At 50.1% G+C, this 16,607-nt stretch overlaps 1 protein-coding gene across 1 annotated transcript in view; it reads right to left on the reverse strand.

Annotated features, from left to right (window-relative positions):
• Positions 1 to 4,082: 4,082 nt before the first annotated feature.
• TOP3A (DNA topoisomerase III alpha) overlaps positions 4,083 to 16,607 on the reverse strand; it is a 33,827-nt gene continuing 21,302 nt past the window's right edge. Inside the window, exons 12-20 of the mRNA XM_019656634.1 lie at positions 15,776 to 15,983; positions 14,124 to 14,309; positions 13,801 to 13,930; positions 10,321 to 10,434; positions 10,066 to 10,231; positions 9,087 to 9,230; positions 7,432 to 7,554; positions 5,726 to 6,423; positions 4,083 to 4,361 (exon numbers count right to left, since the gene is read on the reverse strand). Coding sequence (XP_019512179.1) covers positions 4,183 to 4,361; positions 5,726 to 6,423; positions 7,432 to 7,554; positions 9,087 to 9,230; positions 10,066 to 10,231; positions 10,321 to 10,434; positions 13,801 to 13,930; positions 14,124 to 14,309; positions 15,776 to 15,983 — 1,948 coding nt within the window. The 3' untranslated portion in view covers positions 4,083 to 4,182. The remainder of the gene's footprint in view (positions 4,362 to 5,725; positions 6,424 to 7,431; positions 7,555 to 9,086; positions 9,231 to 10,065; positions 10,232 to 10,320; positions 10,435 to 13,800; positions 13,931 to 14,123; positions 14,310 to 15,775; positions 15,984 to 16,607) is intronic.

Below are 16,607 nucleotides of genomic sequence, written 5' to 3' on the forward strand. Positions count from 1 at the left end.
TGTGTGTAGCCAGCAGCCGCCGTGAGCGGCCGTCCAGAAGCCGGTGACTGATCTGCCTCGCCCGGGAAGAGCGCAATGATGGTGCCAACTTGGGCCTGTGAAGCAACATCCTCCACAACTAGACTGAAGAACAAAAGGACAGCAACTTGTCTGTTCCCCTTCCCCCAATTCCCCAGCGCTGTTCCCATCCCCCAATTCCCCAATAAAAATCTTAAAAAAAAAAAGCCCCGAAAGAGTCTGTGCACATGGATTTTCTCATTATGACTCCTGGGAATGGAAAGCGTTCAAACATCATTCAGATCCTGAAGGATCTTGCCAAACTGTTCTGAAAGGATTTCAGCCTAAGGCGCTGAGCTGACTGGTGGGACTGGGGCAGAAAGGGAAAGGCCGCATTTGGGAGAACGAAGCTGGTGGCCCACCCTCCACCCACCACTGACCATCCCCGCCTCATCACTGCATTCCCCATCTTTCATAGATCTTACTACTTTGAGTGCAAAATGGAAGTGCAATTCCTACTCCTGCCAGCGACACCCGTGTCTGTGGCTCCCAGCATCTGCCCAGTGTATGCTGAGGAAAAATGCAGTTCACTGTCAGTTGAACCAGCTGGTTCGGAGACCTTAATAGGCCGGACTACCTCGAGAAAACTGCCCCTGAGCTAGTGTACAAGCCATACAATGAAAGCACTTCATGACTTCTGGCTCCAAAGGGGCCTTCCCTTTAAGACCCTAGGAACTTAGCTGGCCATGAGGCCAGGCTCAGAGCCCTAGGGAGCAGACACGAAGCCTACAGGGGCTCTAGCACAGGTGCACACCTCCTCTGGGTACAAGAAGAGTGCTGGGCCCAGGGTCAGGGTCTAGGACAGCTTACCCCAAAGCCCCTCGTCCAGGGTCACTGCTCCACTTGTCCTGTTCTCTAAAACAAGGGGCCTTCAACCCAGCATGTCACACATTTGCATTTTTCAAAAGTATATTTTTATTTTCTAATTAAAAAAATAGTCTTAAAACCCCCCAGTAACATTAGAATTTGGTTGTGCTTAATTCAGCAAGGAAGCTAAGGGTGTAGCAGATGAAAATCAGTGTATTCCAAAGACCAACACAAATCACGCCGGGGGTACTGTTTTGAGCCATCTTTGCACAGCTGCCCATTTCCTGAGACATCACCGTTTAACTGGTGGGGGCCTCAGGCCGGCAGGAAGGCCGGACTCTCCGGCCCTTTCACTTGTGTGATTACACAACATACTTTCCAGGCTGCCCCGGCACCATCTCGCAGCGTGAACACAGGGAGGCTAAAGCTCGGGTGGGCATACACATGCCCCCAGTAGGAGTGACCCCCAGCAGGAGTGAGCGTTCCACCCTGCATGCTCACTGACCTCTCACCATCTTTGTATTCTTGTCGAGGGATCCTTGGGTTTGAACAGCTGAAGTTGTGGGACGTGATGGCCCTGAAAGGAAAGGTGGCTGTGAATTCACCCCAAAGGGCAGCGGGGTCTCCTCTCGGTGTCCCAGAGCTGGTGCCTGATGAGGCCGCAGTGCTGCTGGGCACACTAGGCCTAGGGCTTAGAGAGTGGCCGGCTGCGAGGGTGAACGGGGCTTATTTTTAGCTCCCAGCTGCTCCAAGAAGAGTAAGCACCAGACAGGTTCCCGCAAATACCAGCGACAGTGTGGGGTGGCCGCTCCTGCTGTTTCTGACTGGGGCAGGCAGAATCGCGTGGGGAAGTTCAAGGTGTCAGCCAGGCTTCCTCTGCGAGGAATGGCAGGTGGCTCTTCCCCTGCCATGCAGGCTCTCAGCTTGGGATGGAGAACAGGGGCTGAGGTGTAGACATGGACGCAGGCTGTTTCAATTCCCACTTAGCTGCTTGTTGGGAGAAGGCATTAAGCCATCAGAGCCTCCATTGCCCTTGCAGGGGAGCTGGGAGGCTGAGGACCATGGTGCGTAACCACCTGGCCTAGTTCCCAGTCTTGGCCAGGGCTCATACACGAGGGTCATCTTCTCTTCAGTCTTGCACTGTGCAAGCTGTATGAGGTGGGGCTCAAATCTTTCCAGTCACCGTCAGAGGGGGAAGGGTCAATTTCTCGGTGCACAAAATGCTGCTAGCCTGAGTGGGCCTTCGAGAGATGTGGAAACCCTTCTCACAGGTTGTGCTTGTGAAGTTCTTGCTGCGAGTGGGCCTGACCATCACTCTCCACCAAAGATCCCCCGGTTGACTAACATATGTTCCAGATGAGGCTGCTCAGGCGCAGTGGGGAAGGCACAAGCCCAGGGAAGCATGGCAGGTCGAGGGAGCTGGGTCTGTCCTTGGTGGTCCAATCCAGCAGTTCTTGGCCTTGGCACACACAGGGGTTACCTGTGGAAGATTAAAACCCACAAATGCATCCAGTATCCAGAATCTATAAAGAACCACAAGTCAACAACAAAAAGACAAACAACCCAGTTGAAAAATAGGCAAAAGACTTGAACAGACATTTCTCCAAAGATATACAAAGGGCCAAAGAGCCCACAAAAAGATGTTCAATATGAGCAGTCATTAGGAAAATGCAAGTCAAAACCACAATGAGATACCACTTCACACACTAGGGTGGCCACAAAATGAAAATAAGTATTGGTGAGGATGTGGAGAAATGGGACCCTAGTGCGTTGCTGGTGGGAAGATAAAATGGTGCAGCTGCTGTGGAAAATCGTAGTTACTAAACAGAATTAACCTATGACCCAGCAACTCCACTTCTACATATATACCCTAATGAATTGAAAACAGGTGTTCAAATACTTGTACATGTTTCTAGCAGCACTATTCACAACAGCCAAAAGGCAGTAACAGCCTGAACATCCATCAGCTGGAAAATGGATGGACATAATGTGGTCCATCCACACAACAAACATCATTCAATCATAACAGGCAATCAAGGACTGACACATGCTGCAAAGTGGATGGAACTTGCAAACCCCATGCTAAGTGAAAGAAGCCAGAAACAGGTCACGTTCTGTGCAATTCCATTCATATGAAACCCTGTTCAACTTAGGTAAAAGCAGAGACAGAACAGTGGACTGGTGGTTGCCAGGGTGGGGACGGGGGACGGGACATAAACGCAGGACAATAACCCACACTCAGCGATCAGGTACTCCAGGAGCAATTCCAGGCATCTACCTGCACTTAGAAAAACTCTTCACCTTGCCATTCAGCAAGGGCACAGAGCTATTGGTCTAACTGAGGGGCACGGGGCTGGGAGTCCCAAGTCTTAAGAACAGTTCATTTCTTCACCAGCTAGCAACATGACTCTGGGCAACTCACACTCCATTTCTGCTTATCTTCTAACCATAAAAGAAAGCCAATATGGTTACATAATATTCACAAGCTTTTTGTGAAGGCAAACAAGCAAATGTGGCAACTTCCGGAGGTATGGAAGATGAAGAGTATGCTCAGTCTTCTATCTACTCTGCTCTGCGGGACAAGCAGGTTGTGGGGCTGCGAGAAGCGGAGCTCCCACTTACCATGTGGACAGGGAGGAGGGGGAAGGGCTGGGAGGGGAGGCCCTGGGCCGGAGGCCGGCAAGTGCTCCCTCAGGCACTGGCTGGTGTATCTGCTGCTCCTGCCACCATTCACCAGATGCTGCACCAGACCCACCAGAGTAAAGGATAGAATTCTTTATTAAGGCACATGAGCTGGGAGTGTCCCAGGCACAGCGGGTTTCAGATAAAGGAATAAAGCTGCTTCTGTACACACAATTTTAGAACGAGACCTCTTCCTTGAATTCCATACCCTCCTTTTTCAGGATGTCTGTGGAGAGGAGCCCCTCCCCGGCTGCTGAAAGCCTGCACTGGGCGTGTCAGTCCAGTCCCTCAGGGATCTTTCTGGACCCAGAGGAAGCCCTGAGGTCCCAGCTGTGGCAGGCTGGGACCCCAGCACTACACGCTCTAGCTACCAGCTTCTCCACAGGGCTAGTAGCAACAACCCAAGCGGGACCCCGGGAGCAGCTTCAGGGACTTCTGGGTAGTGGCCATGGTCATTCCTGAGCTCCAGGCAGAGGGTCACTGTCCAACAGAGGGACTTCTTGAGAGCAGTCCGGCAGGCCAGTCTCCAATAGCCTCCAGGGCAGTGAAGGACCACCTGGTCCCAGTGAAAACAATTCATTCCTGAGACAAAAGGGGCAGGTCTGAGGAAGTGGCCCTTTCTCCCCTACCCTGCCCTCATTGGTTCTGAGGACAGAAGGGACGGGTGTGGCCAGGCTGGTGGCAGAGGCTGCATTTACGGGGTTTCTTGGCCGTGGACCCTGTGTCTGAGGAGCTGGACTGGGCTCTTTTGCTTCTGGACTCCAGTCCCTGGGCTCTTCCTCTGCCTCTTGGCCGGGGTGGAGTTCCGAAAGTCCCTGTGAGGAAAGTCAGGGGAGGGCTGAGGTTAGAAGGACACACTGGTGGATAGAAGCACAGGTTGGTACTGGGTGGAGGGTGTCCTCCTAACCTGTATGTAGTCACACTTACCCCACAGGCCAGGCTCCCTCCACTCTGTCAACACACGTCACTACCTGAACCCTAAGCTCCTGAAGGCCTTGGCCCTCTATCACCATCCTGGTAAAGCGCGCACTGATGTCACTTTATACACGCCCTTTTTACTGAAGACAACAACCTGCTCGCCATCTTCCATGCAAGGAAACCTGAGTTCTGGATCCTTCCACAGGCCTCTCAGGACTGACCGCCTGACAACCCAGGATGGCGACCTGATCAGCTGTCCTGGAGGTCAGACACTATGTTCCTCCAGCGGAGGAGATGATCAGCCCTCACATGTCTGAGCTACTTCTCACACTTCAAATGTGGGTCCGTCCCGGCAGTGGCCATCTCTGGGCCCCTCCAGCTCTGGTAGCCAGCCCTCTGCTTTTACTGAGCCTTCTAGCTTCCTCCTGGACGTGCAGAGCTGGTGACGTGTTAGAACCACAGTCTGACCCTAACTAAATTCTTTTATAAAACAGGAACCCCAACAAAGGTGGGCATGTGCTCATCTTATTGAGGAAACTGAGGCTGAGAGGCAGTCATTTTTCAAGGTTAGACAGCTGGGCTTTGGCACTAGCTCTGCACAACAAAGATCCCATCAGGCCTTTCGTGATTCTCTGCTGTGTCCCCAAGTGGGCAGGGACCACTTCAAAGTGCCTTCAGGCGCATTACCTACCTTGATCCAGGGTCCAAGTGCCAGTTACCACAGACCCAAACCGTGTAACCCTGGGGAGATTCCCAGACATTAGGGTCAGTCTCTTCATCTGAAGAACTGAGGCTGATGATAACAATTTCCAAGGTTTACAAAGGCTACAGGAGCACAGACAGGGCTGTGGGATCAGGCCAACCTACATTCAAATCTTGGGCTGTGTCGCAATGTGACCCTGAGCAAAATCACTGTTTGTTGGGGCCTCACCTTCCTCATTTATAAAACTGTGATCATGTGCTTATTTGGTGAAGGTGGAAGATGCCTATATAGTCTACTTAGCAGAGTGCTAAGCTACTCAACTCACGGCACCACCCTTTGGTTTGGAATGAAGACAGTGCTGGTCACTATCTTGCCGAAAGTGATCACATGAGGAGACGGGAAAGCGAGGCGACCCACTTACCTCCTGCTCCCACCACTGCCCGCCCTGCATCCTCTCTGCTGCTGCCTTCAGTCTGAGGCAGGGATCTGCACGCCCCAGCCCCGGCCCAGCTCTGGCGCTGCTCCCTGCAGTGCTGCTGCGGGAAGGGTGGTGCTCACCTGGGGCCACGTTCTCGTCCACCCACTCAAAGAAGCCACACTGCTGCTCTCTTGGCTTGGAGCACGTGTGGAACTGACGCCCCTTGTTGGGTCCGTCCTTCTGCACAGTCCGTCTGACCGCAGGCTGGCTGCACAGGCAGGATGTGCCACCTCCACGATTATCACCGGGTCTGCCAAACCCGCCTGGGTGGTTCCCCGGGCCCGATGGACACCCCAGGGAGCCACCTGGGGGTCTTGATGTGGAGGAGGGAGTCCATCCTGCTTCTGGGTGGCTGCTGTCTGACCACAGGAAGAAGCTGCAGCTGCCACCATGGCACTTATAGAACTGCCGGCCCTGGTTGGGGCCCTCCTTCCGGACAGTGAGCAGCAGGGCATCCTGGCCACAGTTGCAGGTCACAGAGTTGCTTTCAGCAGCAGTAGTGGGCGGTGGTGGATTGTTGGCTGGAGCCTTGGAGGGCCTGGCCTGCCTGGTGTCAGGAGGCTGGGGGTGGCTATGCTGGCTGTCCATTCTGTTCAAGGACTGGCTAGCCTGCAGGTAGCCAGAGGGCTGGGGGGCTGGCGGGCAGGCTCTGGGGGTGGCCTGTGAAAACCTGAGGTCCAAGATCTCTGTCAGGGTCTCATCACATCCACCAATGCAGCCAACAAATTCCAGAGGCAAGGTCGGCGGAAGGCTGCCACGTTTAAACTTCAACTTCAACCTAGTGAGGCCAGAAGATGAGAAAAAGCATAACTACCAGGTACAAGAGGCTTCTCCTTGGTGTGTGCCCATTCTTGGTCTCCCCTCAGCATCCCAAGCTCAGGAAGCCCCCACAAGGCACCAGCCACCAGACCGCTCCAATCTTCCCAAGACTATACAGATGACATTTAAGTCCCTAGGGAGTCACGGCAATACCAAAGCCTCTGAAAGGTCTATCCCCGGCACCAGGGTTCTCAGTGTGCCTCAGCAGCCTCTGGGGGCTTCAAGGGGAGATAAAAAATATTCTGTCACAACGCTAAGAAGTTAAATGTGTTGTGCTCTCATTCTTCCCAGTGTTTGCAGTAGTTTTCCAGAGAGAGGCTACAACAATGCAACACACACAATAAACTCAGCAGACTGTAGGAGCAGGTGAGAATCCAACTGTCTCCTATTAAGCCAGACATTAGACTTACAAAAATGGAAAGCCACACATTCTTATTTTTGAGGGTTGGAAAATAGGTATTTTAGCCTAAAAACATGTTATTTATGTTAGCATGCAGTACATTTGTTAAAAACAAATGAATAAACTAAATTTTAGAAGACATTTCCACTTTAATTTAGAATATGGTAAATATTGATAAACATAGCCCATAACAAAAGCTCTTTGGGTTCCTCAATGATTTTTACATGTGTAAGGGGTCCTGTGACCAAAAGGTTTGAGGCTCAGTTCTATGCACTGGGCTTCTGGGAGGAACTTGGCAATGATACTCAATACACGATACTTCCCTAAGCTCCAGGCAGCGGCAGCCTAGCAGGAGGCCAGGGAAAGGAGGCCTGTGGTGCATCCTCCTGAGCAGCCCAGGCACCGCCCCCCCCCCAGGCTGGCTGCCCCACCCATACAGGCTGTGATGGCACTTGAGCCAATGAGGCCTGCTGACCTAGCTGAGACCCTCCCTGAGGTGCCCAGGAATTACAGTCCCTGGAGATTCCCCACCGGTGCTGTCCCAGCTGACGTAGACGCCCAGCTCACCTGTAGACAGGGTGTGGCTGACACATGGGACACACACTCCCATCCCTGCTGGCCTCCAGCACAGAGTCAGGGAACCACATGGCGGATCGACATTCCGGGAAACCCGTGCAGCTGAGGTAGAACCTGTGGATCATGGAGGCAGGAGCCATCATCAGACCACAGAGAGCAGGGGAAACAGTCCTAGGCTGTCACCCATCTGGCAAAGAAACTTTTCTTCAGCTGATTACAGAAGACATTCATTTTTCTGGAGGACACTTAAATGGATACAGTCACTGGTAATGAATGCCTCAGAAAAACTAGCCTGCATTTATTTCTCACCTCCTTAAAAAAGTGAAACAGCTACAGCTGACTCTGCTCTCTACTTAAAAACAACCAACCCACCTATCAGTACCGGACCACGCCCTGCCGAATCCCGAGGGCTCCACTCAGGCTGTGCTGAGAGCTGTCACCCTCCCTCACCTCTTCCTCAGGGCATCCTCATCTTACACTGGAGCAAACTGAGGCTTGGAGCCATCTGGAAACCTGCTACAGGAGGCACAGGGAGGGAGCTGGGGAGCCAAGACTAGAGCCCTGTCTATCTGTGATGGGAGAGTCTGGACTCTGCACCACATCTTTCTCGGCCAACATTTCCTGATGCCTCCCAGTCATGAAACTTCAGGGCTGGACTAGCCAACATGCACACAATTTACAATGCCCTATGAACATGCCTGGTTATGACTAGATCAGGAAAAACAAATCCCAATTATTCAAACAGCAAATCCAAAACCCCAGAAATTATCAGATAAACCCTGGAGTGGTAAATCTCACAAGACAGTCTTAAGACCCACCTGGATGACTCAAGAATTTGGAGAACTCAGAGCAAAAGTAAGTGTTCTTCCGCATACATCCCAATGGTTACTAGTCCACTTACCCACTGGTGGCAAAGAGAAACCCATCGATAGCATTTACTAAGCACTGGCATACGGCCATCGGCACTGGCTAAGCCTACAGCGGCACTGGCTGCCAGGAAGGCACATTAACCTCTGGTTTCTAAGAGCCAGGGAGACCTGTCACGTAGCAACATGGGTGAGCAATGCTGCAGCTGTGAAGACCTGGGTTCAAATTCTGCTTTTCGTGCTCCCTGGACAAACTGCCTCAGCCCCTAAGCCTTCGTCTTTACTCCTTAGAAAACAGGTAAAAACACCTGCCCTGTAGGGTGGTTATGGAGTCAAACACAAGTCTGCCGAGCACCTTGCATCATGCCAGGCACAGCGATGATAAATGATGACTGCCACCACCTCCATCACTCCGGCCGTGGACCTTCCCCAGCAGCCAGGTGCTGGCTTAGACAGCTAGGCCAGGCAGGGCAACCAGAGCCCCGGGGTCAACGGCCCACCTCTGAACTCCTGCACTAAAAATGAAGAGGGATTTGAGATGTTCAGACCCAATTTAGAGCCCTGTAGGGTGGTTATGGAGTCAAACACAAGTCTGCCCATCAGCCGGTCCCCTCCTTCCCTGAAACCCATTGCACTCCACGCCTCTAAGACGAGCTCCCGGTAGGCTAACAGTCGATCTCCAGCGCAGTCTGGGGGCTGGCAACAGCAGGCTGCCTTTACATAATGACCCAGGAACAAAATGATGGGGCGAGCAAAGGGGGGCACAGGCCAGGGACTGACCCGCCGCTCTTCTTGGTCTTGAGGACCATGTCCTTGTTGCACTGTGGGCACTTCTTGATAGGCTCTGGCACGGCCGGGTAGATGGCTTCTTGCTGGGCCACCTCTGATCCTTTCCCAAAATACTGGGACAAGGCCTCGTCCAACCTGAGGAAACAGCAAAGCATTTGCAACATTATTCTGTGCACACGACATGTGTGTGACCTGGAGAGTCAGCTGGCTGGTCAGCCACAGGCCTGATGCAAAGAATGGAGGCGGACAGAGAACTGTGGGGCCAAACACCGCTGGCTCCTGACTTCTAGCAGCTCCACGGAGAGGTCCAGCTACAGGGCAGGTAATTTCTGCCTTGTCACTGGCCTCACGTCACACAAAACCACACAGGGTCCATGCACACACTCCAGGAGTGTCTGTCTGGGTTTACGTGTAAACCAAGCGCATGCATTTTGCAAAACTGGCACAGGGCAGAAAACATTTCTAACAAAACGGACATATGCTGCTTGCTAAACAGCCACCGCCAAATACTCCACAGAACAAACAGGTCACACACCAGCATGTGGATTTACGATGAGTGTGCTATCTACCAATTCAAGACAAGTAACATCAAGAGAATGATATTTCTAAAACCAACAGCCCAAAATAACTGGACCAGATCTTTGGTTTATTGTTTCTATACTGGCAAAGCTCTATGGAAAGGAACAAATGAAACTCAGGAGGAAAACCTATAGTGAAGGAACTATGTGCAGACAGCCCTGCCAGGAAACGAGGCCACTGGTGAGGATGAGCTGGCCTGGTGCGGATTAAACAGCCCGAAGGGCAGGGCTTAGGAGGAGCTACACCTCATAAAAATGTCAGCAGCTCATCTCCATGTCTGCATCAGGTTTCTGTTGAATGGCCCCAAACTCCCACTTCTTAGGGAGACGTCAGGGCCAAGGCCACAGAGCTAAGCCACCACGTCCGCAGGAGAGCGGGGCCTGGCACTCACTTTTTAGCTTTAGTCACTGCTTCAATGAAGACCTGCTTGTATTTCTGGATCTGCTGCTTTAGAACCACAGATTTATCCTTCTTCCCCTCACAGATCAGCTTCAGGTCGGCTTCCAGCTCAGCCCGGAGGTCAGGCTTAGACATCTCATAGCCCATGGAGTCATAACCTACAGAGAAAGAGCAGTGTGCTGTGAGGGATTTCCGCCGCATGGGGACTTCCTCCCCAGCTGCCCACCGCAAGCTCCCTCCTGCTCACCTTCCACAAGTCCCATGCCCAGATGCCCAGGGAGAAACCGCTTGTCTGGGGTGAGCCCTACGTACATCCGGGCCTTGATTGTCTCGATGTGCTCCGCATGAGTGGCATCCGTACCTGAAAGCCACTGCGGGTTACTCAGGTTCATCCAGACTCCTCCCAGTGTCCCTTGGGCCCCTTCCTCTGCCAGGATTCCCCATTCTCAGTAAGACACCTCCATTCACATCCAGCCCATGCAGAGACCACAACGGCCCCTCACCTTTCCCTCACATCCGCTTAAAGCTGTCAACTCCAGCTCTGAAGTTCCTTAAGTCTTTCTCATCAGCTCCGAGTCAGAGCCACGGCCAGAGCCCACATCATCTCATCTCATCATTACATCCTCAGCCTCCCAGTTTCTGCTCTCTTCCTCCACACATCCCATTCCTTATGGTGTGGCCACAGGGATCTTTAAAACATAGCTCTGCCTTCAAGGAAATGCACACCACACCCACAAGGAAATATCGCTTCATGTCCACTCAGATGGGTGTAATAAAAAGGATGGATAATCACACATGTTGGCGAGGATATGGAGCAACTGGGACCCTCATACACTACTGGATGAATGTAAAATGGTGCAGCTGCTGTGGAAAAGTCTGGTGGTTCCTCAAAAGGTTAAACAGAGTTACCATGTGATCCAGCAATTCTACTCCTAGGTATATTATACTCAAGAGAACTGAAAACATGTCTACATAAAAACCTGAACACTTGGGCCGGCCGAGTGGCACGTTGGTTAAGAGCTGGCTTGGGACGCCAGAGGGCCCCGGTTCGGATCCCACATATGAGGGCCAGTGACACTGCCCTCTACAGCTAAGATGCTGAACAACAGCTCAACCTGGAGCTGGGCTGCTGTGAGTTGCCGGCGATGGTGTAGGCTGCAGCCCTTGCTGCAGTGGGTTGCCATGAGCTACCGTGTGTAGCCAGCAGCCAGCGTGAGCGGCCAGCAGCTGCAGTGAGCGGCTGTCCAACTGATCTGCTTCGCCCGGGAAGAGAGCAATGATGGTGCCAACTTGGGCCAGTGAAGCAACATCCTCCACAACTAGACTGAAGAACAAAAGAACAAAAGGACAGCAACTTGTCTGTTCCCCTTCCCCCAATTCCCCAGCGCTGTCCCCATCCCCCAATAAAAAAAAATCTTTAAAAGAAAAAACAAAAAACCTGAACACAAAGTTCAGTGAAGCATTATTCATAATAGCCAGAAAATGGAAACAACCTGAATGTCCATCAATGATAAACAACTGATAAACAAAATGTGGAATAGTATTCGGTAATAAAAAGGAACAAAGTGCTGATATGCTGCAACATGGATGAACTTTGAAAACACGCTGAGTGAAACAAATTAGTTATAAAAGGCCTCATGTTGCATAATTTCATTTTAAGAAGCGTCTATGGTTGCTAGATGGGACGGGATGGGGATGAGGGAGAAGAAGAGGGAATTAGACAGCATAAATTGGTAACTACAATATTGCCAGAGGATATGAAAGACAGTTTGGGGAATATAATCAATAATGTTGTAAAGATTTTATAGGGTATCAGATGGGCACTTGTCTTATTAGGGAAACCACTTCATGGATGGTGTAGATGCTTGATCACTGCAGTGTACACCTGAAACTAATAAAAAAAAAGTGTCTAAAAAGTGTCAAATCTATTGAGTCAGCAAGATTAGTGGCTGCTGGGGGGATTAGAGAGAAGGGAAAATGGAGAGTGGCTGCTAATGGGCATGAGGTTTCTTTTTGAGGTGAAAATGTTCTAAAACTGACTTGTAGTAATGGCTGCACAATTTTGTGATTAAACACTGAATTGTACATCTTAAATCAATGAATTGTATATGTGAATTCAATAAAGCTGTTAACATTTTTTGAAATGTAGCTCTATGTCACTCCCTTACTTAGAAATCTTAGAAATGGCTGTCTGCTGACCACAGGCCAACACCTCAGCCTTGCATGGCTTAAATTATCTTTCTGGCCTGATTTCTATGACCACTCCCGGCAGCATGTGCTTTCCTGTCCCTGTGTCCTTCTTCAGGCCCTCCCTGCACTGCCTTCATTCATTAGGAATTCTTACTATGAGGTTTTAAGGTCCCTGCCTGTCCCCCGCAGAGCCCATCACATTGTAGCTAATGTGTCTGGTTTGACTTTCCTACTAGACAAGCCCTGAAATGGAAGGACTAGGCCTTCTCCTCTCTGTGTCCCCAGGGCCTAGGCCTCAGACATTTTTAATGAGTAAATCATGGAAGGAAAACCACCTGTAACTTTACCTAAATGCACGAGCTTTGGGATAATCCAGTGATGGCCAGTGGACTCCAGGTAGGAGCACATCTTCCTAAGTCACAGAACTACAAAACTCACTTGGCAGCGAGGCAGATGCCGAGGGAGCTCACCTACCCACTCATCCACTTCCCTCACCATCATGCACCGGCCCTTCTGGACCAGGCTCACCAAAGTCACTCCTCAGAGTTGCAGTGAGAAATGACAAGGGGCAGCAGGTTCGTCACAAGGGAGCCACCTGGAAAGCTTGGGCTATGGGACTTAGTGGGCAAAACAATTCTGTTCTAGCTATTTTTGTTTTTAAAGCCCCCTAATTTCTAATTCTTAAACAATTAAGGGAAAGACTTTAACAAAACTCTAAGAATATGGCCACCCGTGGCGAATAGCAGGGTGGCAAACTGAGATCCCATAGGGTCCTGGCATGTAAGAAGTAGGTCAGGGAAGCCCAGTGTGAGCAATCTCTAGAGGAGATGTGCCGCTCCAATCCAAACTACTGACAGTGCGGGAATGAATGCCCAAGCTGGCAGAACTCCAGAGGGTTTAAAAGATGAAGAGACAGATTTTTATGTGGAATTTCTCAAGTTTTAAATGTTGGTACCTTATTCAAAATCAAACAAAAACAACAGACCCCTGTGTGGGCCAAAAAGACCACGTCTACTGATCGCACTTGCTCCCAGTTGAGACCTCTGGGTTATGGGAAAATGCCTTCTTTACGGGTATACCTCGTTTTATCGTGCCTCACAGATATTATTTTCATCAACATCAAGGCAATGTCCCCACCAGTGAAAACATTACGACTCTCTGAAGGCTCAGAGGATGGTTAGCATTTTTTAGCAATAAAGTAGTTTTAAATTAAGGTATGTACATTGTTTTTGGCAGACATAATGCTATTGCCTGCGTAACAGACTACAGTATAGTACAAACATAACTTTTCTATGTGCTGGGAAACCAAAAAGTCCGTGTGACTCACTTTATGGCACTGGTACCTCTGAGGTGTGCCTGCACATGGCTGGTACACAGCTTTGGTTAAGGGCATTGACTGCGGAGTTATTCTTGGTGATCTCAGGTTAAACTCTTAATTTCTCTAAGCCTCACTTCAGTTATAAAGTGGGAATGGAACACCCACATTAGAGTTGTTGTGCTCAAGAGCTGCTAGTTACCATGCCAACGAGCTACTGACCAATGCCATGCTTTTCCATGAGGGCAATGAGGTCGGCTTCAGTGAGCAGCTGGGGTGGACTGGTCTCCCCATCTACCATCTCCACAGTGCTGGGCTGAAAGCGGGAGCCTTTCTCATAGACAGGGAGGGTCTACAGAGAAGAGCAGAAGCGTCAGTCAAATCACTGTGCCATGGCGCTCGGGCAAAAGACAACTCCCAGTTCAAAGAACATGCCCTGCTCCATCCGATGGCACTAGGGTCGGGAACACGACTGTCTTCCCTCTCCCTGAGGCCCACGGGGTGACACATGGATTCTGACCTCTGCCTGAACCTATGATTATCACCTTGTCACTCCAGCGATCATATGGGTACACATCCAGATAATTTCGGGCCAGAATCACGAGGCCATGGGCCACAAAACGTTCCTGAGCGATGTCAATCTCCACGGTGGTCTCCTGCCCCTGAGCATCCTGGGAGCAGCAAGCTAGGAAATGGCGAACGATAAACTCATAGAGTCGTTGTTCATCTCCCTATGAAGAAAAGAAGAGTCTGAAACTCCCTCCAGAATATTACCACTCACGGATCTCAGCGTCACTGGTGGTTGAGCATGGTTTATGCCATCTTTCAGCCTAAAGTTCTGCACGGAACGGGGCACATCGCTCCTGCAGCCCCTGCGCTAACATGGAGGGCCAGGCAAATCCACTGCACACTTATGAGCTTAGGCTAATAGGCTGCACAACTCCAATCAGGCAAAGGTAAGCAAGGAAGTCCTCTTGCCCTGAAGAGTGATATAAACCCCACCTACACAGGAAACAAGGTGAGAGCATAAGACGTTAAGACACCCCTTGTGTGAAAGACACACAGTGAAAATGCACCTGGCAGCCTTAGACCGACACCATAAACACAGGGTTCATGGCCATTTCCTACCAATTCAGTCATCAGGCACTTGATGAGGCTTAATCCATTGAAAGCCCATAAGCTGTTCATACTCATACCCATTCGTTATTCTTCTAAGAATGTATTCAAAGGAAAAAGTGAGAGATCCACACTAATATTTACGTATATAAGTGTTAACTTTAGTATATTGTGGGTCAAAAAGTTGCAAATAATCCTTCAAAACAGATTTGGCAAAATAAATTATGGTACATCTATGCAATCATTAAGTACCATACTTTAAAATATTTCAGCATATGGGGAAATACTTATGATATAAAATGAAAAAAGTAGTTTATGAAACTAAGATTATAATTTCATGGTAAGCATATTATATACATGCATAGAAAAAGGGTGGTTCTCAGTAGGAGGTGAGATTACAGGCAATTTTTTCTTCTTCAAAATCTTTTATATTTTCTAAATTGTCTAAAATAAACATGTATTACTTGTAAAATCAGAAAGAATATGTGTAATTAAAAGAAGGAAAAAGAAAACCAGAAGTTATGTAGCTTTGCAATAAGCCTGCAGATGTCAAAAAGGCCTAACTACTGTAGCTTGCGCCTCACTGAGCTTATTCCCCAGCTGACAAAAGGACTGAGACATGGGACACGCCCAAGCACAGTTGTGTGGGACAGTCCTGCTGTGACTGGAGTATGACAAGAGGGTGATGTGAAGTTTTGGTAGGTGATGGAAACTGATCTAGTCTTAGGAGGATGAGTAGGGTTCTTCCAGTCGACAAGGGATGGGGAAGGTGGCCAGGGAAGGTGGCCGCCTAGTTTGAGTGTGTAGGAATCAGCGAGGCAGCAGAGGGAACTGACAAAGTGGGGACCTGGGTGGGGTTGAGGAGAGAACAGAGCCCCTCATGGGCGTCTTTCATGGAAGCCAAGCAGAAGATTGTGAAATAGGAGAATTTTGACCCTGATATCTCTTTTTTGAAATGAAAGCAATATTTCAAAATCACTTGGTTCCTACAATAAGAGCCCACAGAGAAAACTGAAATCCTACCACTGACCCCCTCACCTCCCTGAGGGTTCCAGCAGGCAGCAGGGTCAGGGAAACCAACCTGTAAACTACTGGTGTATTTGGTGGGGTGGATGGGAGGGTGAGCTTGGTCGGACTTGTTCCCGTTGCGAGGGGTGGGGGCACCCCGCTCCAGAATGCTCCGGGCAAAGGCCCCCCAATGTGGATCTGAGGTCTGCTGCTCTACCAGAGCTGTCAGGTTTAGGTCTTTGGGGAAAATGTTTGTTTCGGTTCTTGGATAGCTGATGTATCTAAAATGAAAGCAAACAAACAGAACACGAAATTGTCAGTAAACAACTGAATTAGACTGAAAACACCCAGTGACATCTGCAAGAAACCCTCTGATTCAGCCGACTCAACCGAAAGCAAACTTGGTTACTTATGTTGAGGAAAGTTCTATGATGTGCCCCCCCACACCCACACCCAAGGGGGTGAGAAACAGCAGGCTCTCCTGCTAGGGCACGCAGGGAAGCCAAAGGGTAAGTGAAAGGGCAGCAGATCATAGCACACACCTACTACTACTCAGCTCTGCCAGCAGCTGTGTGGCCTGGGGCACCTCTCTGGTCCTCTCTAGCCCTCTCTAGCGTCAGTCTCAAAGTGCAACCTCAGGATGCGCTCCATGGCCCTGACATCTGCAATAGTCTGTGCTTCTTAAAATATAAACCATGCTGCCCAATAACCTAGAATGTGGATCCTATACATAAGTTAACATTTTCTACTAGCCAGTTAAAACATTATTGAGGACCGGCCGAGTGGCACGATGGTTAAGAACTGGCTTGGGACACCAGAGGGCCCCGGTTCGGATCCCACATATGAAGGCCAGTGACACTGCCCTCCACAGCTAAGATGCTGAACAACAGCTCAACCTGGAGCTG

The sequence above is a fragment of the Hipposideros armiger genome, unplaced genomic scaffold (genome assembly GCF_001890085.2).
Source record: "Hipposideros armiger isolate ML-2016 unplaced genomic scaffold, ASM189008v1 scaffold_264, whole genome shotgun sequence".
Taxonomy (NCBI): Eukaryota; Metazoa; Chordata; class Mammalia; order Chiroptera; family Hipposideridae; genus Hipposideros; species Hipposideros armiger.